Source organism: Arachis hypogaea, chromosome 11 (genome assembly GCF_003086295.3).
Source record: "Arachis hypogaea cultivar Tifrunner chromosome 11, arahy.Tifrunner.gnm2.J5K5, whole genome shotgun sequence".
NCBI classification, from domain to species: domain Eukaryota; kingdom Viridiplantae; phylum Streptophyta; class Magnoliopsida; order Fabales; family Fabaceae; genus Arachis; species Arachis hypogaea.
The window spans coordinates 12,596,791-12,624,367 of NC_092046.1; the positions used below are offsets into that span (position 1 = coordinate 12,596,791).

General features: G+C 40.5%; 4 protein-coding genes across 5 annotated transcripts; 1 reads left to right on the forward strand and 3 right to left on the reverse strand.

The window, feature by feature from the left end:
• Positions 1-8,504: 8,504 nt before the first annotated feature.
• LOC112720993 (uncharacterized) lies at positions 8,505-8,948 on the reverse strand. The gene has a single exon (XM_025772085.1). It carries the CDS (start codon positions 8,946-8,948, stop codon positions 8,505-8,507), a length of 444 nt encoding a protein of 147 aa, XP_025627870.1.
• A 2,190-nt stretch (positions 8,949-11,138) lies between these two features.
• On the forward strand, positions 11,139-11,989 carry LOC112720298 (uncharacterized). The gene is made up of 2 exons (XM_025771190.2): positions 11,139-11,476; positions 11,598-11,989. The coding sequence occupies exons 1-2, from the start codon at positions 11,279-11,281 to the stop codon at positions 11,901-11,903; spliced, it is 504 nt and encodes a 167-aa protein (XP_025626975.1). The 5' UTR covers positions 11,139-11,278; the 3' UTR covers positions 11,904-11,989.
• Positions 11,990-12,096: 107 nt separating this feature from the next.
• LOC112720296 (uncharacterized) lies at positions 12,097-16,903 on the reverse strand. Its single transcript, XM_025771187.2, has 8 exons — positions 16,766-16,903; positions 16,427-16,604; positions 15,476-16,328; positions 15,315-15,383; positions 14,166-15,229; positions 13,175-14,068; positions 12,881-13,069; positions 12,097-12,803 (listed from the first exon to the last, which is right to left on the reverse strand). Exons 3-8 carry the CDS (start codon positions 16,326-16,328, stop codon positions 12,339-12,341), a joined length of 3,534 nt encoding a protein of 1,177 aa, XP_025626972.1. The 5' UTR covers positions 16,427-16,604; positions 16,766-16,903; the 3' UTR covers positions 12,097-12,338.
• Positions 16,904-18,752: 1,849 nt separating this feature from the next.
• On the reverse strand, positions 18,753-25,852 carry LOC112720299 (uncharacterized). 2 transcript variants are annotated; one of them, XR_003162112.3, is made up of 12 exons: positions 25,391-25,852; positions 25,274-25,304; positions 25,162-25,175; positions 24,983-25,033; positions 24,552-24,621; positions 24,298-24,367; positions 24,112-24,179; positions 23,280-23,385; positions 22,124-22,163; positions 21,449-21,516; positions 19,275-19,359; positions 18,897-19,101 (listed from the first exon to the last, which is right to left on the reverse strand). XR_003162112.3 is itself a non-coding variant. In XM_025771191.3 (11 exons), exons 1-11 carry the CDS (start codon positions 25,607-25,609, stop codon positions 19,089-19,091), a joined length of 750 nt encoding a protein of 249 aa, XP_025626976.1. In that variant the 5' UTR covers positions 25,610-25,852; the 3' UTR covers positions 18,753-19,088. The 2 variants fall into 2 exon arrangements, 1 of the variants encoding a protein (XP_025626976.1); XM_025771191.3 differs by lacking the exon at positions 19,275-19,359 and having other exon boundaries at positions 18,753-19,101.
• Between the last annotated feature and the right edge of the window lie 1,725 nt (positions 25,853-27,577).

Here is a 27,577-nt window from a genome sequence, read left to right on the forward strand (position 1 = left end):
GGGTTGAGGGACTCCATTGTCAGCCATGTCCTCAAATTAATGGGTCCTGCGTAAGAGAAGAAAAGAGAGTGGGAATAAAGTGGGGTTAGATCGGCCCCACGGTGGGCGCCAAATGTTCCGTCTGTGATGACCGAGGTTGGTGATCTCCGGCCGAGCACTTGGATGCGTGGCTGGATTATATGTTGTCCTCGAGTAGCAACGTGAGTTTAACCTCGGCCTTCTGAAACACGGCGGCGGGAGCACCTGCACAAAGCACTCCGACGCTCAAGTAAGTGGGAGAATAATTAATAAATAAAGAGTAAATAACTAGAAGTGAATGTGGAACCTGCCCCTTTCTGAATCAGGGGGGTAAGATTTATAGGCTCTTCGAGTTTGCTGGTGAGTTCCTGTTAGTTCCGATATTTCTGGTCAAGTGCCGTTATGGATATCTTGTGAAGAGACGTGATTGAGTGGTGTATTCAGTTTCGGAGGTGATTTATAAAGTTTGTTTGTTCTGTACTACTTGGTTCCGATTTTTAAGGTCAGTCTGCAACTGAACCTCCATGCCGATTATGGCGTGGTACGCATCAAAAAGTATACTTGACAATATAAGAGTAATATTAGAAATCTGTTTTTCAGTCCATATCAATTAATTTTTTAAATTATTTTGTTAATTTTAAATTCTAAATTCTATATCATAAATTTTAATAGTAAATTTTAAATTATAAATATAAACATTAATATTAGCTCACTAAAAATTAATTTTTTTATATTTTTATATAAAAAAAGCATTTATATAATTAAAATGGTTTAACTTTAAAATATTATATTTTAATTTTATGTTATATTTTCTAATAATGAATTTGTTCGGTGGATCGGTTTTCGGACGGTTCGGGTCAGGATCAGGGGTGAAGGAAGGGGCTCGTCTGGTCACAGTCTTCCAGTCCGAGGGCGCGAGGTCTCGAGCACTTCGTGTGAGGGGGGTGCCACCTGCAAAAACACTCCGACGCTCTTGTCAGAATACGTGCAGGCAGAATGAAGGTGGTGTAGGGATGTGACGTATCTCGGGGGAAGAGCCAGTCTTCCCCTTATATACATGTCAGTATTGGGTCCCTCTGGAGGGCAGGCCCATACTCCCAAGGACGCTGTCCCATAGCTGCGAGAGAGCCGTACGGGACGCGTGTCCGGGTCGGTTGAGAGGCGAGTAGTCGGGCCGGGTGGTCGTGAGGCGATCGGTGGTGCGTGATGTCCATGTTCGTGTGTTGTCGCCGAGTCGTCTGACCGTGGGAGAGGCGCGTTTCTTGTGCGCGTGTCCCTTGGTCTGCTGAGGTGTTCGTTCGCCGCTTCGTTCTTCGTGCTGAGCATTAAATGCTCATAATGGGTTAAAACTCCGTGCGTAAAGACCATTTTGCCCCTATCTCTTTTCGCACTCCTTGTGGTGGTTTTTAAACAGTTTCTTTCCCTTTTCCTCCTACCCTTGCCATTTTCACTTTCCTCTCTCCCTGATATCCAAAATTTCCTGTTCGAGCCCTCTCGTGCCTTCTTTTTCCTCTCAAGTTCCTGCAACCAATTCAGGTAATTTCTGCTTCCTCTTCTCTTGTGTTTATGCTATGTTTTACCGCTGCGTAGTTATTGTTTGTGATGGTTGCATGCTTGGTTTACTTTAGCCGAATGACCTTCCACTGGTGGGGTAGACGAATTAAGGGAGGGGTACCATTCCTGGGTAGGTTTTAGGTGATTTGCGTGATAGGCGTAGTTTTTAACTGTTCTTGGCCATGATCTGAGTTTGAAAAGGCGTAGTTTCTGGGTTTCTATGGACTCCCGACCTCATAGTCTAACGGAGTGGTACCCCGATGTAGGTATGCCTCGCATCGTTTCCCGGTCTTTTGGAACTGGCGCGGCCTACGACCCGTACGCCTAGGTGACCGACGATATAAGGAGCTCGCCCAACCAAATGGACCTGGAGGAGTTGACCGAGTTCCGGCAAACCGGCTACTTGTGTGGGGGGACTGACGAGGAGGCCAACTACGAGGCCATTGTCCCTGCCCCCCATGAGCGTATTTATGAGCTCAACTTCCACTCTCCTCGTGCCCCGATTGGATTTGGTTTTACAAGTCCATGTTCACACAAGTTGGCGTTCGGATACCGTTCTCCGACTTTCAAATGGCGCTGCTGAACCGGATATCCGTCCCCCCTTCTCAGCTTCATCCGAACAGCTGGGCTTCGATCCGCTGCTTCGAAATGGTTTGCGAGCACCTGGAGCTGCCGGTGTCGGTGGACGTCTTCCTCTTCTATTTCAACCTTACCAACCCTTCCAAACAGGGGAAGGCGAGGAAAGGGTTTCTCTCTTTCCGTTCCGCCCAAGGTAGGAGAATATTTGGCCTTTTTGAGGACTCCTATCATGGTTTTAAAGATAAGTACTTCAAAGTTCGTCCCGTCAAAGGTCGTCACCCCTTTTGGTTGTCGTTAGAGGGGGAGCGCCTTATCCAGACTTATTGGAGTTTTGGTGCGGGGTCGAATCCTTTCATCAAGGTGACGTACAAGAGGTTGTCGGCTGTAGATAAGCAAATAGCTGACGTACTTTTTGTCATTTTTGAAAAGAACCCCGTGAACCCTCATCTTCTTATGGGTGAACGGGAGGCCTCCAGGAGCTCTATTCGTGAGTTGTCTTCTTTGTTTGCCTATGTTTCTTTGTTGTTGTTTTTCTTTTCCCGATCTAACGACTAATGTGCCTGTTGTTTGTTGCAGTGGAAATGTCTGCCACCGTGACCGGTCTTGAAAATCTGATGAAGACCTTTTTTGAAGCAAGTGACGACGAGAATGCCGAAGAGAAGGATGCCGGTAAGTCGGAGGGTCCTTCAGGGGAGAAGGAGAATCAGGCTGTGCCTTCTCCCCAGGATGCCGACGTGTCGGGGAAACAGGCTGCAGGGGGCCAGGCTTCCCTTACTCGTGAGGAAGGGCCCGCTGAAGGGCACGCGTCTCTCACCCCCCAGCCGGATAGTGACGTGGAGCTCATCCATACTCCCAAGAAGCGAAAGATGTCTTCCAGCCCGGAAGGGGCCCTTACCATAATGGAAAGGAACTTTGATGCTACCAAATTTATTGACTCACAGTTGATACCCGGGACAGAGGAGCATTTTCACGAGACCGAACTGTCCGGGCAGGCGAGGTGGATGTATCGCACCTTGCTTCGTGGGGCCGTGATAGCTCGGAAGGCTGAATTCGAGTTATCGGGGATGGAGGCGCTCCGGAGGAAGCTTGAGTCCTCTGTTAAGGCGAACAATGACTTCAAGGCTCAAGTTGAACTCCTCCAGGGTCAGCTGTCCGAGATGGGGGGAAAGCTTAGCGCTGCTGAGGAGAAATCGTCGTTTGTTGCGGAGAGGTTGAAGGCGTCCGATGAGACCGTGGCCCGGCTTCTTGAGCGTGAGATGACCTTGGAGGGTCAGCTGAATGCCGCTCAGGGTCGGGTTGTCGCCTTGGAAAAAGAGCGGGAGCAGGCCGTCTCGGAGGCGAAAACCGCTAAAGCTGAAGCCGCTGAGCTTAAGAAGAAGCTTAAGGTGACCAAGGAGCAAGGGAAGAACGCCATCTCGATGACCGAAGATGCCCTGAAGGCTCAGCTAAGGATCGCAGCTCCTGATTTCGACACGTCGTCAATTGGCGTTTTCAAGACTATCCAGGACGGAAAGATTGTTGACATGCCGAGGAAGTGAGGTCTTGTAACTTAGGATATTTCGTAACGCGTTTGCTGAACAACTTATTGCTCGTTTTTTGTTTTGACTCTTTATAAGTTATACTTATTCAGTCGTTTGGCCGGGTTTCCGTTTGCTATATTTGTTGTCGTTGTTTCTTTCGGGGGTGGGCTCGCGCCCGTTTCCCCGTTTTATGTTTGTTATGGCTTGGATCGCCGTGGTCGTGTTGTCGTCGTAGTTGGCTTTGGCCATAAGGAAGATGGCCCCCGGGGTGATCAGTCCCGGTCTGCCGTTTTAGGGAGCGCTCGTGCGCGGCGCACGTAGGAAAGTAGTGGACAAGCACGAAAATTTTTGACAAGTATGAGTTAGTCGTTAGCTAAACAAATTAATCAATATGGCGAGCATTTGATAAAATAAAAAGACAGATCATCATGCGAACAAGGCGAATATTTACAATTTGTTTGGGTTCCCGGGTCGGCGAGTCGTCTGGTCATGAGTAGAACCTTCTTAGGCTACCCGTATTCCATGTTCTGGGTATTTTCTTGCCGTCGAGTCTCTCGAGCTTGTAAGCACCTTTGCCGAGTACCTCCCTTACCCTGTAGGGACCTTCCCAATTTACCGCCAGCTTGCCTTCCCCTAGGGTCGGGACGCCGATGTCGTTGCGTCGCAGGACGAGGTCCCTTTCCTCAAAATCTCGTTTGAGGACTTTTGCGTTGTAACGCAGGGCTATCCTTTGTTTCAGCGCCGTTTCTGATAGGTGAGCCATCTCCCTTGTTTCCTCAACCAGGTCCTTTTCGACCGCTTCGCTCATGCCCGCGAGTAGTAGTCGAGGGCTCGGTTCGCCGATTTCGACTGGTATTACCGCATCGGCCCCGTATGTTAGGCGAAAGGGAGTTTCCCCCGTAGCGCTTTGCTCAGTTGTCCGATAAGACCATAGAACGGAGGCGAGTTCGTCAGCCCATGTTCCTTTCTTATTGTCTAAGCGCTTCTTTAGACCAAGAAGGATGACCTTGTTTGTGGCTTCTACCTGCCCGTTTGTTTGGGGATGTTCTACCGAGGAGAACTTCTGCTTTATCCCTAGGCCAGAGAGGAACTCCATGAACTTCTTGTCCGTGAACTGGGTCCCGTTGTCTGAGATAACGACTTCCGGGATACCGAAACGGGTCATCACCTGCCTCCACATGAACTTCCGACAGTTGGAGGACGATATCGTAGCCAGCGGTTCAGCCTCCACCCATTTGGTGTAGTAGTCGATGGCGACAATGAGGTATTTGACTTGTCCTGGGCCGACCGGGAAAGGCCCCAGGAGGTCGACTCCCCATTGTGCGAAAGGTCGAGTAGTCGTCAGAGAGTTTAGCTCGGAGGCCGGTGCCTTGTGGAAGTTGGCGTTTTGTTGACACTTTATGCATTTTTTGATAAATTCCTTTGAGTCCTTCATCATTGTCGGCCAGTAGTATCCTGCTCGGATGAGCTTCCTTGCTAGGGCTTTACCCCCGATGTGGTGTCCGCAACACCCCTCGTGGACTTCTCTGAGCACGTAGTCCGTCTGGTCGGGGTGCAAACACTTCAATAGGGGCTGGCTGAGTCCCTTTTTGAATAGTTGTCCCTGTATGATTGCGTATTTGGCCGCCTCCCTTCTTAAGGCTTTGGCTGCTTTCTCATCTTCAGGCAACTTGCCGAGTTCCAGGAAGTTGGTGATGGGATCTAGCCATGAGGGGCTCGACTTCGTCAAGTGGAGGGCGACCGTCGGTTCCTTCACCATGCCTTGGATAAGGGACCGGTTACCCGACCCTGGCTTTGTGCTCGCCAGCTTAGACAGGAGGTCTGCTCGTGTGTTCCTTTCTCTTGGGACGTGTTGGACGATGACCTCCTGGAACTGACTCGTTATTTCTTTAACCTTTTCCAAGTATTTTTGCAGGATGGGGTCCCGGGCTTGGTAGCTTCCGTTCACCTGCGAGGTGACAACTTGTGAGTCGTTGCATACTTCGACCTTTGTCGCTCCGACTTCCCGAGCTAGTATTAGTCCGCCCAAGAAAGCTTCATATTCTGCTTGGTTGTTCGACACTGGAAACTCGAACTTAGTCGATTGCTCATAGATGACCCCTGCGGGGCTTTCTAATATGACCCCTGCTCCCCCGGACGTTTGGTTGGAGGCCCCGTCAACGTGGAGCCTCCACCGTGTGCCCGTTTCCTCGGGGGGGTCCCCCGTCACCTCTACCAGAAAGTCTGCCATTGCCTGGGCTTTGATTGCATGTCGGGGTTCATATTGTAGGTCGTATTGGGAGAGCTCGATGGCCCAGGTCATCATCCTACCGGCCAAGTCAGGTTTTTGCAGTACTTGGCGAATCGCCTTATCCGTCCTCACGACTATACGATGGCTCTGGAAGTATTCTCTTAACCTTCGGGAAGAGACTAGGAGCGCCAGCGCCAGTTTTTCCAGCTTGCTGTATTTCAATTCTGGTCCTTGGAGGACCGTGCTCACGAAGTAAACGGGTTGTTGGGTCTTCCCTTCTTCTCTAACGAGCACTGTGGCAAGTGCTTCCTCGGTTACTGATAAGTAGAGGTAGAGTGGTTCTTCGACCTTAGGTTTTCCGAGGACCGGTGGTGCCGCTAGGATCTGCTTGAAGTGGTTGAATGCCTCTTCACATGCTGGGGTCCATTCGAACGTCATTCCTTTTTTCATTAGATTGAAGAAAGGCAGAGCTCTTGCTGCTGACGCGCCGAGGAATCGGGATAAAGCCGTTAACCTCCCGGCAAGTCGTTGGACGTCTTTGATACAACCCGGGCTCTTCATCTGGAGAACTGCTCGACACTTCTCTGGGTTGGCTTCTACTCCTCTTTGAGTAATCATGAATCCCAGGAACTTTTCGGCCTCCGTGGCAAACGCGCACTTGAGCGGATTAAGCCTCATGCCGTGTTGCCGTAGGGAGGAAAAAACGCCATCAAGATCGCTCAGGAGGTCGTCGGGTCGTGTGGTCTTTGCGAGTATGTCATCCACGTAGACTTCTACTATTTTGCCTATAAGTTCACTGAATATCCTATTCATCAGCCTTTGGTACGTGGCCCCAGCGTTTTTCAGACCAAAAGGCATTACTTTGTAACAATAGGTTCCTCCTGGCGTTATGAACGCCGTTTTTTCCTCGTCGGGTCGGTGCATCGGTATCTGATTGTATCCTGAGTAGGCATCCATGAAGCTCAGATACCGGTACCCCGCCACTGCGTCGACGAGTGCGTCGATGTTAGGTAGGGGGTAGCAATCCTTGGGACACGCCTTGTTCAGGTCGGAGTAGTCCACGCACATTCTCCATCTCCCATTGTGCTTTTTAACCAGGACCACGTTCGACAACCAGGTCGAGTAGTCTAGTTCTCGGATGAATCCTGCTTCTAGGAGGCTGGCCGTCTGCCTGGCTACCTCTTCTGCCCTTTCTTGCGACATTTTTCTCCTCCTCTGGGCCACTGGCTTGGTTCCCGCCTTAACGGCCAGGTGATGTATATGAGCTGGGGATCTATTCCGGGCATATCGGCAGGCGTCCAGGCAAAGAGGTCGGCATTAGCCCTGATCATTTCCATCAAAGGCTCCTTCATCTCGTGGGGGAGGTTCCTGTTTATGAATGTAAACTTATCGTCTTCCTCGCCGACCCTGAATTTATCCAGGTCTCCTTCTGGCTCTAGTCTGGGTTTGTCGTCTATCCTGGCGTCCAGGTCAGCAAGGAAGACCCCAGATGCTTCTTTAGATTTTTTTCTGAGAGAAAGACTGGCGTGGTCGCAAGCGACCGCCGTTTCCAAGTCGCCTTTGATGGATCCTACGGATCCGTCATTGGTGACAAACTTCATCACCAGCAGCTTCGTACTAATGGCCGCCCCCAGGTCATTGATGGTTTTTCTGCCCAGAATGATGTTATAGGCCATGGAGTCTCGTAATATCACGAAGTCCGCCATGACTGTTCGTCGTTTTTGCCCCTGTCCTACAGAGGTCGGGAGTGAGATTATTCCATCCGGGTTGATGAAGTGGTCCCCCAACCCTACCACACCGTGCTGGTGGGTCGTCAGGTCGGCGTCCCTTAGTCCCAGGGCATCGAAAACGTTTCGAAACATGATGTTCGAGTCTGCCCCCGTATCTACCAGGATTCGTTTGACGAGGCCCGTTCCGACCTTGGCCGTGATGACCATGGGCGGACTTTCCGGTGCCTCGTCAAACCATTGGTCCTCTGGGCCGAAGGAGATGGGTGGGATACCTCGGGAACTTCTAACAGTCGAGGTGGAGACTGCTAGGACTTTGGCGTCTTTTTTCTGTACTGACTTTGACCTTGGGGCGGTATTTCTGGCCGTTACCACGTTTACCACTATAAGGCCGTGGTCGTCACCCTCTGGTTCCTGCCGTCGCCTTATTGACCGGGATCTGTCTTCGCTATCGTGGTCCCGGTTGCGTCTCCTTAGTTCCCGAATAAGGTGGGAGAAGTCGGCAAGTTTTCCGTCCCTGATAGCTTGTTCCAGGGCGTCTTTCAGGTCGAAGCAGTCTTGGGTCTTGTGCCCGTAACCCTTGTGGTACTCGCAGTAGAGGTTCTTGTTTCCTCCCGTCCTGTCCTTCAGAGATCGGGGCTTTGACAGTATCCCCTTTTCCGCTATCTGTTGGTAAACTTCGGTGATTGGTGCCGTGAGGGGGGTATAATTGGTGAACTTTCCAACTCGGGGGAACGGTTTGGGTGTTTTACTCGAGCCGCCGTCCCTGGCGTGTTCCTTTGGTCTTTCTCTGCCTTCATAGTGCCGTGCTTGGTTGTAGGCGGGCTGCCGTTTATTGGCAGCCACGACCCGGCTGACTTCTTCGTCATTGATGTACTATTTGGCCACGCACTGGATCTCTTGCATTGTCCAAACGGGCTTTGTGGTAAGGTGTTTCCTGAAGTCCTCATTCGAGAGCCCGTTCGTCAAGCACAGGCTTGCCACCGAATCCGTTAGACCGTCAATTTCCAGGCACTCGTCATTGAAACGGTCCAGGTATTTCCTGGTCGGCTCTCCGGGTCTCTGTGTCACCCCTAGCAAATTGATTGGGTGTTTGGCTTTGACAATCCTGGTCGTGAATTGAGCCAAAAAGGCGTGGCTGATGTCGGAGAATTGAGTCACCGAACCCTGCGGGAGGTTGTTGAACCACTGTATCGCTGGGCCCGCCACGGTGACCGGGAAGGCGCGACATCTGACCTCGTCTCCCACCCCTTCCAGGTTCATCCTGGCCTCAAAGGCCGTCAAGTGTTCCAGGGGATCTTGTGTTCCATCATACTTCATGTCCGTTGGCTTGTCGAAGTCTTTCGGCAGCCGGACCTCGAGTACGGAACGGTGGAAAGGGGTCGCTCCTATTATCACTGGTCCCCGGGTAGTTCTCCCCGGCTCGTCATTCTCCCGACGGGCGTCCTCTTCGCCTCTGTTCGACGCACGCCGTCTCTCGTGTCGGGCGTAAATGATGGGGTCCCGGCTTCTTCTTCTGGCTCGTCCCCGTCCCCCCGTGCTCTCCGACTCGTATTTGGGGCTGGGTGAGCGCCTTGAGCGGCTCCTTGAACGGAGCGGGTGGGGCTCTGCTCCGGGGTGCGTTGGTCGCGTTCTCTTTCGGCTAGCCGGCGTTCCAAGTCTTGCATCCTATGGCGCAACTCTTGTATTATCCTGGCGTAGTTGTCGCTAGTTCCTCCGAAGGGGCGTCTTTCGTGAGTCTGCGTCGTGTCCCTTGGAGGCGACCTCTGCTGTTGTCGAGTTTCTGTCGAAACGGCGCCTCCCCCAAGCACGGGAGGCGCGGCCTCGCTGCCGGTCCCAGTCTGGACTAGTACGAAGTCCATGGACGAGAGTCCCCACAGACGGCGCCAATGTTCGGTGGATCGGTTACCGGACGGTTCGGGTCAGGATCAGGGGTGAAGGAAGGGGCTCGTCTGGTCACAGTCTTCCAGTCCGAGGGCGCGAGGTCCCGAGCACTTCGTGTGAGGGGGGGTGCCACCTGCAAAAACACTCCGACGCTCTTGTCAGAATACGTGCAGGCAGAATGAAGGTGGTGTAGGGATGTGACGTACCTCAGGGGAAGAGCCAGTCTTCCCCTTATATACATGTCAGTATTGGGCCCCTCTGGAGGGCAGGCCCATACTCCCAAGGACGCTGTCCCATAGCTGCGAGAGAGCCGTACGGGACGCGTGTCCGGGTCGGTTGAGAGGCGAGTAGTCGGGCCGTGTGGAGCTCGGGTCGGGTTGACCCGCGGGAATCCAGGACTGTAACAGAATTATAGTTTTTTATTTTTAAGTTAAATTATAGTGTTATATTAATTTTTTTTTAAATATTTTAATCACTTCTCACAACCATTAAAAAAATGTTAAAAAATCATCAAAATTTATTAATTTTGGTCTTTATTTTTAGTCATCAATCTAATTCATTTAGTCTAATAATCTAACAATATATTTTAACATATTTTTTATTTTAATTAAACAAATGTTTTATTTATTGAACTAAGTAATTTTAAAACTAATACGTCATCTACCCTTATCTGGTTTACATAATAAACGAGATAATTTTTTATATACTTTGTTTAAACTGTAAACGAGATATATGTATTTGTAAATATAAAAATATTTTTTTAAAATAGTAAAAAATATTAATAATTTAAATTGGACCAAACTCTCAACAATAGAACATTTTCAAATAATAAAAAAGATAGACGATTTTATATAATAGAAAAGATAAACAATTTTAAAAATGGAACACTATCAATAATGGACCATAATTAAAAATAGTGGAAGAATCAATAGTGTTAATAGTGGATAATTAGAAAAAAAAGATAACAGTATTAATAATGAACAATTTAACGGTACTACTTAGGGTCTGTTTGGGAAACACCAAAAAACTATTTTTTTCAACTTTTGACTTATAAAAAGTTACATTAATGTGTTTGGTACAATTTTTTAGATAACTTTTCAAAAAGTTGTTTAAGAGTTTTTGAAAAAGTTAAAAAATGTGACTTCTATTTTCAAAAGCTATTTTATCACTCTTATTTAATGCACAACTTTAAAACAAGGACTTCTATAATAACTTTCCAAACTCAAAATAACTTATTTAAAAGTTAATATTAATAAAAGTCCTTATATTTTAAGCTCATTTTTCAAAAAAACTTTTTTAAGAAGTTTAGCCAAACTGGCCCTTAGTACTTTTACTTATTCTCACTTGTTTTCACTTGGGAGAAATAAACGTGTTATATCAAACCGTCTATTTGTCATTTAAAATGTTCCATTTTTAAAAATTGAGGTAATGACCAATTCGGTACCCGAAAGATTCAAACGCTGACATTTTGGTACCCAACTATTGTTATTGACAAAAAGGTACCTGAATGATTTAAAATTTTGCCAAGCGTGTCCAAGAGCTTGCCGGAACATATCTCCGGTGAGTACGATGCTTACGTGGTGGCCCGTTTTTGCTGACAAGGTTAGTGTTATATTAGATGGAATTTCTAATTTTAATTATTCTTATCCTACTTAGAAAATAAACTAAACCTAATTTGAACATTAGTTTTGCCCCAAATTAATTTTGCCCTAAAACCCAATTTTGCTCTCCTCGCTCTCTCGTAGAGCACGATCCCAATCTGGAAGATGCAAGCAGCTAGGGCTCGTGGAAAAGGTGGAATCGTGAGAAAGCACTCATCCATAGCCTTCGACGTTGATGGTGGTTCTGGAGTTGGTAGTAAAATCTACGATGGGTGTTGCTTTTGTCCCCTTCCGGTGGTTCCGTTGAAGTCGAAGACAAGTAGCAACCCTGATAGATGGTTTCTACGTTGCCCTCTGTGGAAGGTAAGGTTAAAATGTTGATGTTACGTGAGGAAATGATGCATTCTTCCTGGGTTTATTTTCTCCACTTTTCAGATTTACTTTCCGATCTTCTCTGATTCATGAAATTTTTGTGCCATGCTAGAACACACAAAGACGTTGTGGGTATTTTCAATGGTTGGATGAAATTGAAGAGCAATGTGTGGAAGGAGAAGTTTCTTCGGAGAATAGCAACATGGTGGGCATAGCAGACCCAAAAAAGAAAAGCAGAATCAACCAGGAGGGTAGTGATGGACGGGAAAGGGATAGGATGATGATGGTGTTTCCTATGGTTAATGACATGAAGGAGAAACTGAAGAGGGTTGAGTTCTTGTTGATTGTTATCTGTGTATTGCTTGGGTTAAATCTGTATTTGAGTCTGCTGTGTATGGCTAAGTATGGTCAAATTTAAGATTTTAGGAATGAAATTTTGTTTATTTGTAATGTTCTCCTAATTGTAATTGAGATGAATTAATGGATGCACTCTTATTTGTCTTCTGTGACTGAGTTATTGCTTTTGAATTGTGAGCAAGCCATATATAAGATAGGTTAGCCATTGATTAAAAAATGGCATAAACAGAAGCTGTATAAAAACACCTGTCTCATAGCATGAAAACATAATCTCATAGCATGAAAACATAATCCATAAGTATCCAGAGTAACATATCTCAGACCCAAAATAACAAAAGTTTTGCCCCAAAAAACCTATCATGGCATATTGATAGTAATGTTGATAACAAAATGGAACTAAAAACTAAACATGCCATAATGGCATTTAGTTGCATAGTATCTAGATCAAGTCCAACATGGAACTAAAAACAAAACGAAAACCCAAGAAAGAAAGCTATCACTTCTTGATGCTTGCTGAAGGCTTTTTCTTCTTCAAGGATAGGGTGGGCATGAAGCCTATGAACCTGCTCTGTGTGGCTGGGCTTGCTGCTGCCATGGTTTTCCTAGACACAGTTGGTGGCCTAGAGGATGCTGAATATTGGGCTTGCAGAGTGGGCCTACCCAAAGGACCTTGTGACATTGACCCAGGCCCAGTACTTGATCCTGCAGCATTGGTTGGTGTGGCTGGGATCTGACAATTAGACCCAGCATCATGGCTGGCAACCCTAGTTTGAGGTGCTGTTGGGGTTGGGGGTCTTCCTCTTCGAATGGTCCTGCCCCTCCCTCTTGTTGGTGGTATTGGTGGTGTTGGCTCTACTGGCCTTGCTGCCACTGGAGGTGCTGGTCCTGAGCTGGTTGCTGGTGTAGTGGCTGCATTAGGGGGTGCAGCAGTTGTTGTGGTAGACAAATCAGCCTCAGTGTTCTATATGAGTTGGGTGATTAGTTCCAGGTGCAACATTTTGAAAAGAACAAGGTCTGAATTAAAATACAAAAGTTTACCTCATCAGGTTGACTCTGTGGGTAGTTTTGAGTGAGGTTTTCCTCATCTGCAACATGTGCAGCATGTGCAGCCTCCATGGTCTCCTCCCAGTTAGCTTCTTGCTCTCTAGCTTCATCCTCATCAATTCCTTCTTCTTGAGCAGCTGCTCCATTTGATCTCTCAGGGCAAGTCCTACTATTATGTCCAACCTTGCAGCCAGGCAATAAATAAATTAAATCAGTATCCAAACAGTTTATGTATCATTGAATAATATTATGTAAGTAGATAGTAGATAATAAATTTGTTTCACTTACTCTCTTGCAGGTTTGACATGTTATCTGGCCATATCTTCTCTTGGCATGGTATTGGCTCCCAGAGTCTTGCTCGCTGCTGTCCTTCTTCCTTTTCTTGGAAGGTCTGCCAATAGGCCTCTTGTATGGAGGAGGCAAACAAGGCAACCCTTCATGGTGCTCCCAATACTCTTGGCTTGGTATGCTGTTAATGTGAAACTGGTAAGTCCTGTTGTATGCCTCGATGGTGAGCTTGTGATGGACATAGTCTTCAGGCTTCTCATTCTTCCTCTGGATTGCTGCAATACCATGACAGCATGGTAGTCCAGTCAGCTGCCATTTTCTGCAGGAACATGTCCTCTCTCTTGTGTTCACCCTGACTCTATGTTGCCACTTTCTGAGTTCAAATTCGTTATGTTCATCATCACCACACCACTGTGCCTCCCAATAGTTAGCTTGTTTTTTTTCCTTCTCTAATCTACTCACTTGTATTGGGGCTATAAGTCCAGTGTAAGCCATCAGTGCGTCCTTGTGAGTTGCCATCGTCTTCATGATATAGAATCTGAGCTCCTCAAGCATTGTCAGTATGCTTTTCCCCCGCAGATCCACAATGGTTGAATTAAACGATTCACAGTTGTTGCTAGTCAAGCTATCAACCTTTGGCCATTCAGAAAACTTGCTTCTTGACCACTGTTCTTGCTCAAATTTATCCAAATACTCCCATGCCTGTTTATTGATCCTTTTCACATTAGCCATTGCATCCTTGAATTCTTGATCAGTAGTTGCTTTTGCACATTGCCAGAATGCTCCCTTAAGCTCCTTATCCTTCCATCGTTTGTTCAGATTTCTCCACATATGCATACAACAAAATCTGTGCTTCACACCTGGCATCACATCCTGTAATGCTGGTATCAATCCCTGCATTCATGGGTAAATTCAGCAGTTAACATTAATACACTTAAGTTACTCAAGTAGGAATATAAGAACTATAATGATTGGATACACTGCATATTACCTTTTGCTGGTCGGACATGAACACCCAGCCATTCTCATTATAGTCCCCTATGTCAGTATGTAACTCCTCGAGAAAGAATCTCCAATTTTCCCGAGTTTCTGCATCGACAACACCATATGCAATTGGAAATAGCTGGTTATTCGCGTCCTGACCTACTGCTGTTAGTAACTGCCCTCCAAAGTACCCTTTCAGAAACGTCCCATCTAACACTATGAAGGGTCTGCACCCTGCTTTAAATCCCTGCTTGCAAGCAGCCAAACATACATACAAGTTCCTAAATCTAGGCAACCCTTCCTGCTGTGGAGTTGTCCCCATGTTGGCTCTTGACCCAGGATTAGCCTTGATGATCTCATTCAGATAGTCTCTAAGTCTCAGGTATTGATCCTTTTCCGTTCCTTCAATAACATCTTTGGCCTTATCCATAGCCCTGTACATCATCCTCTCATTAACTGAGATGTCATACTCCACCTTAAACCACTCCTGTGCCTCCCTTTGTAACATGTTAGGATGGATTCTGAGTTTAGGCACAAGCTCTTCAGCAACCCAGGCACAACTCACTGACTTACTCTTGTTGCTTCTCGGACAAGTATGCTCATCCACAAATGTTTTAATCTGAAACGAGGCTGGATAGTTGGTCCTAGAACAGTAACACAACCAAGGGCAGTCGAGGTCATAGCAAATCACCCTGCACCTCTTCTTCTCATTCCTAAGATAGAAAACCTGTCTTCCAATCTGTATGTTGTACTTTTGAACCGCTGCTTTAAAGTGTTCCATGGTCTCAAACTCCATGTTCAACTCCAGAGTAATTTTCCCAAAGGGTGTGTTCGGGTTATGTTGAGGAAAAACAGGTTCATCTTCATCATCAGATCCAGGAGGGCTATACAGTTCATCAGATTCGTATTGGTACATCTCAGGTCCCATCTCTCCATCTGCTCTGTTTGGGTTAGGCACCTCTACCCTTGGTGCTTCATCATCCTTTCCAGGTACAATCCTCTGTCCAGATGGTTGAGGCCTAGGATGATTTCTCCTAGAATTTGTCCTATCCTTTCTTTGTGTTTCTGTATCTGTTAATACATCAGGTGATACTTGTCAGCCATCATGCAATATTTATCAAAAAATGCTGTAACAAAACAGAAATAATATGTTTACCTGCTGCATTTTCTGTAGCTGTTTCCTCTGCCCTCAAGTCATCCACCACTGGTTCTTCAAGGTTAACACCTTCATTGGCAACATGTGCATCATAATCATTGGATTCATAAAACCAATACTTATCCAAAAATGATATAACAAAAAAGAAATAATATTTTTACCTCCTGCATTCTGAGTAGCTGCTTCCTCTGCCCTCATCTCATCCACCAATGGTTCTTCATTGTTAGCACCTTCATTGGCAACATGTGCATCATCATCATTCCTCTCATGTGTTTGTTCATTTATTGTTTCAGCTTCTAGAGGATCACCCTCAGGCTGTTCAGATTCAGCAGCTCTCCTTTCTTGTGATAAACCACTGGGTGGTGGTCTTGGATGCCTCTTTCTCACCCTCTTAACAACTTTTTCTGGAGCTGCAGGTTGCTCAGTCTCTTTATCCCCATTTCTGTGATTCACATCTTCATTCATAACACCACCCTCTCCGGCCTCCGACTCGTTAACATCAACACCCTTCTCAGTCACAACTTCATTCAAAGTCTTCTTCACAACAACTGTTAAAGCCTTACTCAACTGATTAACCTCGCCAGTTTTCTCACTCACAACTTCAGTTTCCCTCTCATCACCTGGTGGATTGACCTCAACCACACTCTCACTGCTACCAGAAGACACCACATCGTCATCAATGATTTCAGGGTTGGCATCAATAGGGTGATCAAAGTAGAGATGGACAGTGTTGTCGTTTTTAATTGCACTCTCACACATCATCATCACTTCAGCATCTGTCCTTAGTACTCTAAGACCCTGACCTAATTCGAAACCAGGTTCTAGCCAATACGCCTCATTATATCCAGGGTAACCCAGGTCTAAAAACAACCCCTCAACAAAAAATAAATTACATGTCTCCACATTCACCCTGTGTATCTCAGTGACTAAACCCCCTTCGTATATCACATTCCCATCTCTAACCTTTTTCAAGCAACCCATGTGATGATACACAAACGTAACTAAACGATCCATCTAAGAAATAGTAGAGAGAAGATACAATGAATAAACAAGATGTCACCAGCAAACGCAAAATACCAGAACTTAAACAAAGAACATGAAGCAGAACGTACCTCTTCGTAGGGTTGCTCCTTGCGAACAATGGTGATCCCACGATGCCACTTGAGAACCGTTACCCTTGATTCGATAATGCCTCTCGCCTTGTATCCTTCTTCTTCGCGCCAAGCTTCGAGACCAACGTCTCTCCCTCTCTATGTGACCTTTGATTTTCACTAGTGACACACTATGACACTAACCACAGTAACTCAGTAACTAGTAACTTGGTATATGCTAATTAGGTTTTAGGGCAAAATTAATTTGGGGCAAAACTAATGTTCAACTTAGGTTTAGTTTATTTTCCAAGTAGGATAAGAATAATTAAAATTAGAAATTCCATCTAATATAACACTAACCTTGTCAGCAAAAACGGGCCACCACGTAAGCATCGTACTCACCGGAGATATGTTCCGGCAAGCTCTTGGACACGCTTGGCAAAATTTTAAATCATTCAGGTACCTTTCTGTCAATAACAATAGTTGGGTACCAAAATGTCAGCGTTTGAATCTTTCGGGTACCAAATTGGTCATTACCTCTTAAAAATTTAGTTCAATTTAAATTATATATATATATATATATATATATATATATATATATATATATATATATATATATATATATATATATAAACGAAATACACTAAAAATTATCTCATTTATAGATGGCATATTTTTGTAATAAATTTTAAAATTATTTATTTTATTAAATAAAATATTTATTTAATTTATTAAAATAAAAAATTCATATTTTAACCCATATTTTTAAATATTAATAATTAAAATAAATAACACTGTTAACAAGTAAAAGCTCTATTAACACGAAACACGTTTATTTCTTATTAAAATTTACACTAAATTAATTTAAATAATACTTCAAAATTTTAATTTAGATATAATTTTATTAAATTTTTAATTGAAATATAATTTTTAACTGACAAAATTTTTAAATTTTTTTATGTACTTTCTTAAATATTAATATATATCATTTAAAGTATATATAATTTTACATACTCTCATACAATAAATAAAATTAAAAATATATAATTTAAATTTAAAAATTAATACTCAAAAAAATACATAAAAAATTTAAAAATATATAATAATGGACAATGGATAAAAGTAATAGTAGAAGAAGCAATAATATTAATAATGAGTAGTTAGAAAAAAAAATAACCATGTTAATACGTGTTAATATTTTTAAAACCGTCCATCTTTTTTATTATATAAAATCGTTCATCTTTTTTACTATTTGAAATGTTTCATTTTTAAGAATTTTATTCGATTTAAATTATAAATATTTTTTATTATTTTCAAAAAAATATATTTTATATTTATAAATATATAATATATCTCATTTACACGATCAACAAAATAATTTTTAATATATCCCTCAACAAAATAATTTTTAATATATTCCTTTTACACTATAAACAAAATATATAAAAATTGAAAAATAAATTTTAAAATTATTTATTTCAATAAATAAAATATTTATTTAATTTATTAAAATATAAAACTCATACTTTTAAATATTAATAATTAACTAATAATCTAAAACAATAAATTTTAATTAATTCCTCCAACAATTAATAAATAGGAACATGAATGAAATAGTAGAGTAGAAACAGAGCCACAGAGGGATGCTGGCGCCGAACATTTCAGACTCAACTATTCACGACAAATTATTGATACCCAAAAAATCAGATCATGGGCTGTTGAATGACAAATATGAATAAAAAAAGGGAACGTGAACAAATTAATGACCACAAGAAAATATGCAACGGAGGATTTCCAAAAGAATTTACTGTAGAAGTGTTGTCCAGAAGAATATAGGCGTGGCTCGACCAAACGAGGTCTAGTGAGGATTGACAGTTAACTACTCAAACATAAACTACCCTTATTGTTATCACCACCACCACCCTCTTCTCTCACCTGCCACCTTCGCACCCCATTGCCCCAAGTCATTAACCGAGCTTGAGCTTCACATAACTTGACTCGACTCAACTCACTTGCGGCCCAGACCAATAGATCATGGTGATGATAATAATATACCAAAAGGCAAAATTGAAAAAATTATATTTGACCACCGATTAACTATTTAAAAATTAACATTATGAGTATAAGTAAAATTTATTTTGAAATTAAGAGATAAATTAAATCCATTTAAACCAAAATATTTTTTAAAACTTTTTGAAAACTTCATAAACATACAATATACTTTTTTTTTAAGCTGGTCTTGTGTTAGATTTGAGTGTCAAACTTTAGTGCATATATAGCAGTATTGCAAAAAAAGAAATAAAAAAATAAAATAAAAATAAAAATCATGCCATCTCGGGTTCAGATCTTAAACAAAAATCCGTTATTTTATTGCTAGCCTACTTAACCTCATAGGCACAAAGAAAATTAAACTTAGAACTTTCTCAAGTGGTTTACTGTAATCCAAGTTTTCCAGAGCTTCCTTCCTCAATAACTGAACCAACAATCAGAATAAGCATGAAAACCAATTTAAAATACCAGCTACTAAATCGAGACCAGCTTATTATCAACGGGGGTTAAATGAGAAAAAATGAATAGAATACTCTTCCTGTAAGTCACATTATCCAATTCAAAACTCCACACCAGCACTGTATGACGGATGTTTGTATTATGCAGGTCTCTTCTCAAATCGTCATTGGAGTTGCTATGCTTTGGCCCTGAAAATGAGAAGATAATACAACTTATATTTACCATATCAAACTAAATTAGTCAACATTTCATAAGAACCTCCTCAAGTGATAGTGATTGCACATCAAAAAAAACAAACGCAAAGCAATTCCTAGCATAAAAATTAACATTATATATCAAATGATACAAGTGCAACTTTCACCTCTTATTAGCAATGGGTAGGGTAGGGTAGGGTAGGGTTTGAACCCAACCCTAACTCCAACTATAGCAACCTGCAGGTATCCAACCTGACCCGAGAGTTTTCACAAATATATAATATTATTATATAACCTAATGAGCATGCAAATTAAAAATTCAATACAAACAATACAATCATCCCACAAACAACACAATCGTTCCATAAACAACATAACCATCAAATGTTCAATTTCACATAAAAAGTCTTTGCTTAAATTAATAACACAAACGTAAATAAAATGATGTGCTATAATGTGGTATTTATATATCACTAAAAATAGAATTGGTTTTTATATAAACAAAAATGTTAAATTATCAATTGATGGTCTTGGCTCAATGGTAAAGATCTTTTACACCCACCTATAACATATTTTTATAACATATATAGGGGGCGGGTTGGTCGGGTGACTCAACCCGCTACCCGACCCGTGTTCAAACCCGCTTCGCACTCAACCCTACCTGCAGCGGATCAGGTTGAAAACCCTATTTGACCGGGTTGGATACCCGCAGGTAGGTTGCATGCTGCCACCCCTACCGCTTATGACCCTTTATAGGATATATCGATTTCAACTGTTCAGTTAAAATAACATATAGGGAAGATCATCAAACTTTCATAAGAGTGCAATTGAAGAGCTCTTGTTTACATATACTTTTAATATATTACACTGATTTTCAAATATATAAAGGTTATAACAAATGATTTTGGATTGACATAAAATCTTTTAAAGATTATTTACAAGATTTTTTTTCTGGATAAAATCTATAAGATAATATCTTCTAATCCAACTGTTAGATTTAAAGAAAAATTACACAAACAGGAAATTAATCAATGATGTAACATTTACTTAAAGTTACGCTAGTGTCATATGATCCTTAACTATTCATAATCTGGTTGACTAGATGGCAACAATATTTTTCAGTAACCATATCAAATACTATATTTCCCACAATAAAGTTTTTTATTCTTTCTCAATCTCCATAGCAAAAAGAGCAAATGTGAGGGTGGAGATAGAAACAGGAGACAAATACATCATTTTTTTTAAGTGTACCCAAGTGAAGATAACACGGAGAGATTGAAAGCAGTTAAATCAGTTAGAAAAGAGATTAGTAAAACAGCTGCTTTACCTTTTATTTACAATAGAAGAGTGAAAGAAAAGAGAGGTAAAAATGTAGTGTAGACCAACTAATGTAACAAATAGGACAGCTGACAGGGTTAATGGAGAGGATGTGAGAGAGGAATGAATTCTGTTACAGGAGGGTCAAGAGTATAAATAGGAGGAATGAAGAGATTGGAGGGGGGATCTTGGACTGGGCAAGACCTTAGGAGAGTGGTAGCTTTTTGAATGCTACCATGTTCTCTATTTTCCATAATTGGTTCTTCAATGAATTCATCAAGAGACCAAGAGAGAAACACCTTCTGTTTCTCATCTCCGTCTTCCCTTCCTTAATTGTATTCTTCATATTCTAAATTGCACCTGTCTCTACTGGCTAGTGGTTAGTCTTATACATTTCCATAAAAACTTGAAAAAGGAAAACAATATAAAACCAAAGTAGCATTTTGCACTTACTAGTAAAAGCATACCAATTTGAAATAAAGAAAACAAAGAAAGTAACCCTTAGGTGTTCAGATGATCCAGAACACAATCCAGTGAAGAACAACAATGAGAAACAACATGCAAGGATGATGTAATAATTTTGCTTCAACATTTTAGCAGGTCAGCAATTATTAAAGTTACATTAGGAGGAAAAGAATAAAAACTGGCAATAATTGCCTTGTATAAAATTAACAGAAAAATGTTTGTAATAACTTAATGCAAGTTTTAATTTAGGATTAAACAGATGGAGTAGTTAGAACAAGACTCTTGAATATCCTGTACTACAAAATGTTGTGTCTGACACTCTGGGATTCTGATTCAGCCAAGGTGACGTAAAATTCAAATTAATAATTCCATGTAAAATCAAAATCTGAAAACTCTAGATATATACAGCACCTAAAGTTCCAGTCAAAATTCACCATATAGGGCGGGTTCAAAAAGTAACCAATAATCCAGTTCATAAACACAACAGTGGATAACGCTTACCAAATAGAAAGTAATAATCATTTTATTTCCAAATGCTTTGAATTAGTTACCAACTAACCTTTCCAAGTAAGAGTCATCCTCTGTATTAATAACTATAGCATCACCAGCAACAATGTGTGGTGGAACCTGACAATTTTGTTCATACAATAAGCAATTTGTGTTACCAGCATTGAATGTTAGATCAAAACAATTGAACTTCCAAAACTCATGGTGGGTTATTCAAATGAAAAAGAACCTCAGACAAAGTAATCATAAAAGCATGTAAATATCTTATTTACTAGTTGTATCCATTTGATTTACATGGAAAGCATTTGATCCTTATCTTTATATTAAATCAGACTGAATTTGAGCAGTCAAAAATTTTAAAAGACCCTGTCACTCTGGCATATATTCCTATTAACAATAAAATAATAATTTTTATAATACCTATCATTTTTCACAAAGAACCATTCTGAAATCCCCCTAAAATAGGGGGATGAAATGTCCAGGATTGGTATTTCGTAATTTGTAGAATTTTTAATATAAAAGTCATGCCTCCAAATCTTTACCTTCATTTTAAAGGGAATATCATACAGACCCCAAGTAAAATAAGTCCAAAAGAAATTCTTGCATAATTATAGTACTTACATATAAAAGGGAAAAGAAAGTGCTAAACAGCAGTCATAAATAAAATATTACCAATTGTTTATACTATTAAGGAATAGAAGTTAAATGAAAGAACAATTTGACTTACTTCAACTATAATGCCATTCTCCAGTACCACCTTTTTGTTCCTTAAAAAACCATAGAGAAAATATTAGTACAAGAAATCAACATTTTGCCAGCCAAAGGGTGTGGATTGCAGAGAATTTTAATGCTCCATCTTTGAAGTCAATTCCATTATAAATATGTATGATGTATGATGATGTCATCTTGCAACGTGTCAGATTCAAGGTCCAAATAAAATTAGTAAGTAATATACTATAATAAACGATCAACATCTTCCCACAAAAAAATATCATATACTACTTCCATGAAACTTATAACTAGCTGTTTGTTATTGCATGACACACAGTACAAAATTTAGGGACTACCTTCTGACCAAATCTTTTGGAAGTCTAGAGCTCCTATTAATTACTAAATACACATAATAGGTTAAAAACTTGAAAACAAATTACTTAAACCATATTTGTAGACACATACAGTTCTCTCCCTTGACATGCATCTTAATTACAACTCAAGCTCTACAACAGTGACACTTATTCTTCAACTGAAAAGAAGCTTTTTGTTTTTCTTCATTTCCAATGAGCCTAAGGCACTTCTTTAACCTAAATTTGAATAAGGATAGGATTATACAACGAAAATTTTCTTGATCTATGGATTTTCATTGGTTACAAAGGTCAAGATTGGCAAAGGAAATGGTTGACATTATGGGTTTTAGGTAGAAACTGAAAGGAGAGAATAAAACCATTGGATATTGATATGAGAAATTTTGATGTGTGCCATGTGGTGTTATGTGAAATATAAGGCACTAAACTTTATTTATGTCCTCTCATTTGGTTGTATTATTCTTATCTTTGCCTTAAGTTATATTCTTCCTTTATGACAAAAATAATAATACTAGAATCCTAATCCGAATTCGAGAAACCAATCAAGACATGAAAGCCTTGAGACTCCTACATTGCTTGAGGATATGACTATACCATAATAATAGCCTTGATAGATATTTGGGCAACCTGTAAATGGTATCAGAAATAGGAAAAACGTTTGAATCTAACTATAAAAGCATACTTTTCATCAGTAAATGTTCCAAGGTATACAAAACGTAAAAGGGGAAAAGCAATAAAAAGTTTATGTTAACAAACAGATCTAGTATATATCTAACTTTGACAATAGATAATGTCATATACCTTGGAGTGGCTGCAATACCTTCTTTCACAGTACATGTTACCCGTTTAGGAACTGATGCAGATAAAGGTTTCTCATCAAAAAATTGCACCTTAACTTTCATTTCACCTGTTAACCAGGCAAGAAACCACACTTAATTAGTAATAGAAGGAAAGAAAGATCAAAATCAACTCGTAATAGATGGGAACATGAAACTATGTAGTAGTTACATCCATGAAATAAAGAAGTACCATTGCTACCTGATGACTGCCCAAAGACTACAATAACTTTTTGGATAAAAGAAATTTAATTAGAGACCATAGGAGAGAAATACAAATAGGGAAAACAATAAAACCCATTGAAAAAATATTCAAGAAAGTACAGGTAGCTGGAAGAGCCCTCAAAGTAGAAGTCTTAAAATGTTATAAAGCAACATTAACCCACAAAAAGAGAATAACAAGAGCATATATCATGACTGTGTAGACAAAGATAAGATGGAAAATGAAGACACGGGCAGGTCAGGTCAAAATGTCAAATTAAACCAGTCCCATGAACACCCGATAAATCCAATTAAATATAACAGAAAACATCAAAAGGTGGAATAGAATAAAACCAATGATGATCAATCAAGATTCAGGAGATAGTAAACTACATTGACAAGAAATCTACAGAGCTAAGCATTATGGTTGCACCGGATAAAGAAAGTAATGGAGGATTAATACCAAAAATTGCAGAAAACACTTCCACCATAGTATAATTGTAAAGGCACTAAGAAGTTGAAATTTTGGCGTTTCCCATATAAATAGATAGAGAAAGAGCAGTAACAAGTGATGGATCAGTAGTGCTTTTATCCACCTTGTAGATACGAAGCATTTTTGCCGAACAAGTCTCTGGAAACTTCTATCTGATCAAAGGTATTAGGGCTGACCACAATTATAAAGAGAATCCATATTAATCAACTTTTCTCATCCTGAAGGTTGAACCTAACATCATATCATGACACCATGACAGCACAAAAGGATGAACCGGATAAGAACTCACTCCATTAGAACTACAGTTCCATCATGATCCATGCACATATACATGAAGGTCTTTTCATTAACAAAAGCTCCTGCAACAATATATGATTTGCAAACACAAAAAAGAATTGAGTCAAATACATCAGGCATAAACTGTCCTAGCCATAAGACAAACAAAAACCAAGAGTGATATGTGGATTAATGACTACATTACTAAATATATGACAGCTACATTAGAAATTCAAATTTGAAATATTCCATATAATGAGGACATACTTTCAATATTGTCATCTGTATTCATTCGATGTGTTACCTTGTTCCCCTGGGCAATGTCACGAAGCTCCACCTATTATAAGAAATAGTACAAAATTTTCGGTTAGGCATGGAATTAGAAACTATATCCAATAAAAACAGCATGAATAAGTAAGGCATCTGCCAATGGCAAACTAAACAAAAATGAGATTTTCTTTAACCATGTACGCTTGACTAATATAAATTGGCATAAATATATCATGACAAAAAATTAAATTCATTATGTACAACCAAAGAATTGAATTTGATTTTGTAATTTACTAGTTTATCTCAAACTAAAGAATTCAAATAAAAGGAATTGAAATCCAACTCAACTCCTTGGTGAGGGGAAAATCATTTTGCATCGTCGAGTCAAAGAGCAAAGAAAGAAGAAATTTAAGAATAAATAAATAAACCTTTATTGTAGCTTTTCCTCTTCCTTCATGAGAATGATCAGCTTTAAGAACCTGATGATGTTAACAACAAATAAGTCAAAAGAGGCGAGTGACTTTTGGATAAACAATATTCAGAGTCAAATGAAGGAATACAAACTAATTGACAACGAGTTTAAGATATTCGAGCAATTCATAGGTACCTCAAAAAAGCGCCCTGGAATCAAAGCAAACCAAACCAATCGAACTTGTAAGTAAGGAAACTAACTAGCTAACTAACTAATTAATGAATGAATTCAAAAGGAAAAACCTAACCTTGCTTTTCAATGATGTTCCCGACTCTAACCTGGACAGAAGAACACACACACACACTCACAAATTGTTATTTATTAACTTATATGAATGATCAATGAAGTCGAGAAAATGGCTTACATCAGAAGCTGAGACTTTGATTCCGCGGGATTGAAGTGTGGACCATGGATTACTGAACAAGTCGAAGTTGGAGGAGGAAGCAAAAGAAGAAGAAGACAGTGGCAGTGAATTAGGGTTGAAAATGGAGAAAGAGGAGGAATAAGTAGAATAATGGGAATAAGATGAGAGTAATCTGAACAAGAGAGGGTTTGAAGGGAAAACCCTTTTGATCAGCCTCATCGAAAGATATTTTACTAACTCAGAAGCATCGATAGAGAAAAAAAATGGACCGACCGCCGACGGTGGAGTTGCGGCGACTGGCGGTGTGTGTTGAACGGAGGTGTGAGGAAAGATAAGAAAATGCAGGCTCAGGTACAGTATAGCAGGGAGTGGAAGTCGGCAAACTTTTTTTTGTTTGTGAAGTCCAGGTGTTCATGAATGGGATCCAATTCTTACGTCCGCGGTATTTATTGATAGTAGATTAGTAGTCCGAAAATTGTAGATAACTAGATATAGATCTTATTTCCAAGACTATTAGATCAGATTGAATCCATAAATCAATAGGATCCAATTACGAACTTTATATAAATAATAAATAATATTGTTGTAAAACAGGGGTGGCAAAGCGGGACGGTCCACTCCAATCCGTCCCGTTTCGTCTAGGTCCGCTCTATAAATGAAGTGGTCCGGTCCGTTCTACCAACTAAAATAAATTTAAAATGCTAGTTCGTCCCGTTTTATGACGGATTGGCAGGTTGCCGCTTGACTTTTTTTTTAAATAAAATTCATTAAAATTAACTAAAAAATAATAATTAAAAAATCAAATACAAATAAAAAATAGTCAAATTATAATATAATTTTTTTATTATTTTTTTAAAATTTTTAACTTCAATAAAATTGTTCAAAATAATATTTGTCAATAGAATTATCTTTATTTAAAAAAATAAGTCACATAATTTGAGCATATATACGAAATTGTAAAATAAAATAAATAAAGTTAATAACTAAAAGAAGAATAAAAACAAAAAATGAAAAAAAAAATGTTTAAAAATTCTATAATTATTAATTTTATAATAATAATAATCACTCTTTTATTTAATAAAAAAAAAGAAAAATAAAAATCTTCGGCCCGGCGGATCGGTCCGCCCCGTCCCGCCAATTTGGCGGTGCGGGTTTGACGGATTTTTTAATTTGGTAGGCTCCAAATCCTAACCCGACCCGCCTTTTTTAGCGGGTTTAACGGATCGACCCGACGGACTCGACCCGTTTTGCCACCCCTATTGTAAAATAACTAAATAAATAATTAAGGAGGAGGTAACAAATATAAAGTATGGAAATATAATTAGATAGCTATAGTAGTAATGTTCACTAGAATTACTATATTAATAGATATATTTAATAATATTGTAGTAAATAATATAAGAGAGAGAATAGTATAAGAGAGAGAGTGTGAAGAATATTTAATATTTTTATTGTTGTGTAACTGTGTGTTACGTACTGAAGTTTAACCTCTATTTATACATACAAGGAGGCTACCTTTTTCTACTATTATTAAATGCAAGGACTTTGGTAACATAGAACTTCAGTATGAAAAAGGTGAGCCGCCCCCATGGTCATCCATTTCATTCTTATCATAACACTCTCTCCTTAGATGACCATTTAGGATTATGCCTCGTTAAAACCTTATTAAAGAAAAACCCAAATGGAAAAAAAAAACTTTAGTGAAGGAAAAAGAGTACAAAATTCTTTGTGATGGGGACTGTCTCATTAAAAACCTTGTCAAGAAAAACCCAATGGAAAAAAAACCTGACCAAGGAAAAAAGAGTACAGTCTCCCCCTCTTGTCGACATCATTTAATGTCTCGAAATCGGCGCATCCCAATCTCATGTACCAATCTTTCAAAGGAGGATTTTGGGAGTGACCTTGTAAATAAATATGCCAGATTGTCACTTGAGCGGATCTATTGGACATCAATTGTCTCTTGATTTTGAAGATCATGAGTGAAGAAGAATTTGGGAGAAATATGCTTTGTTCTATCACCTTTGATGTATCCGCCTTTAAGTTGAGCAATACATGTTGTATTATCTTCAAACAGGATAGTTGGAGCTATCTTCTGATCAATCAGTCCACATGATGACAAAATATATTGGATCAAACTCCTCAGCCAAAAACACTCGAGACTAGCTTCATGTATCGCTAGTATTTCAG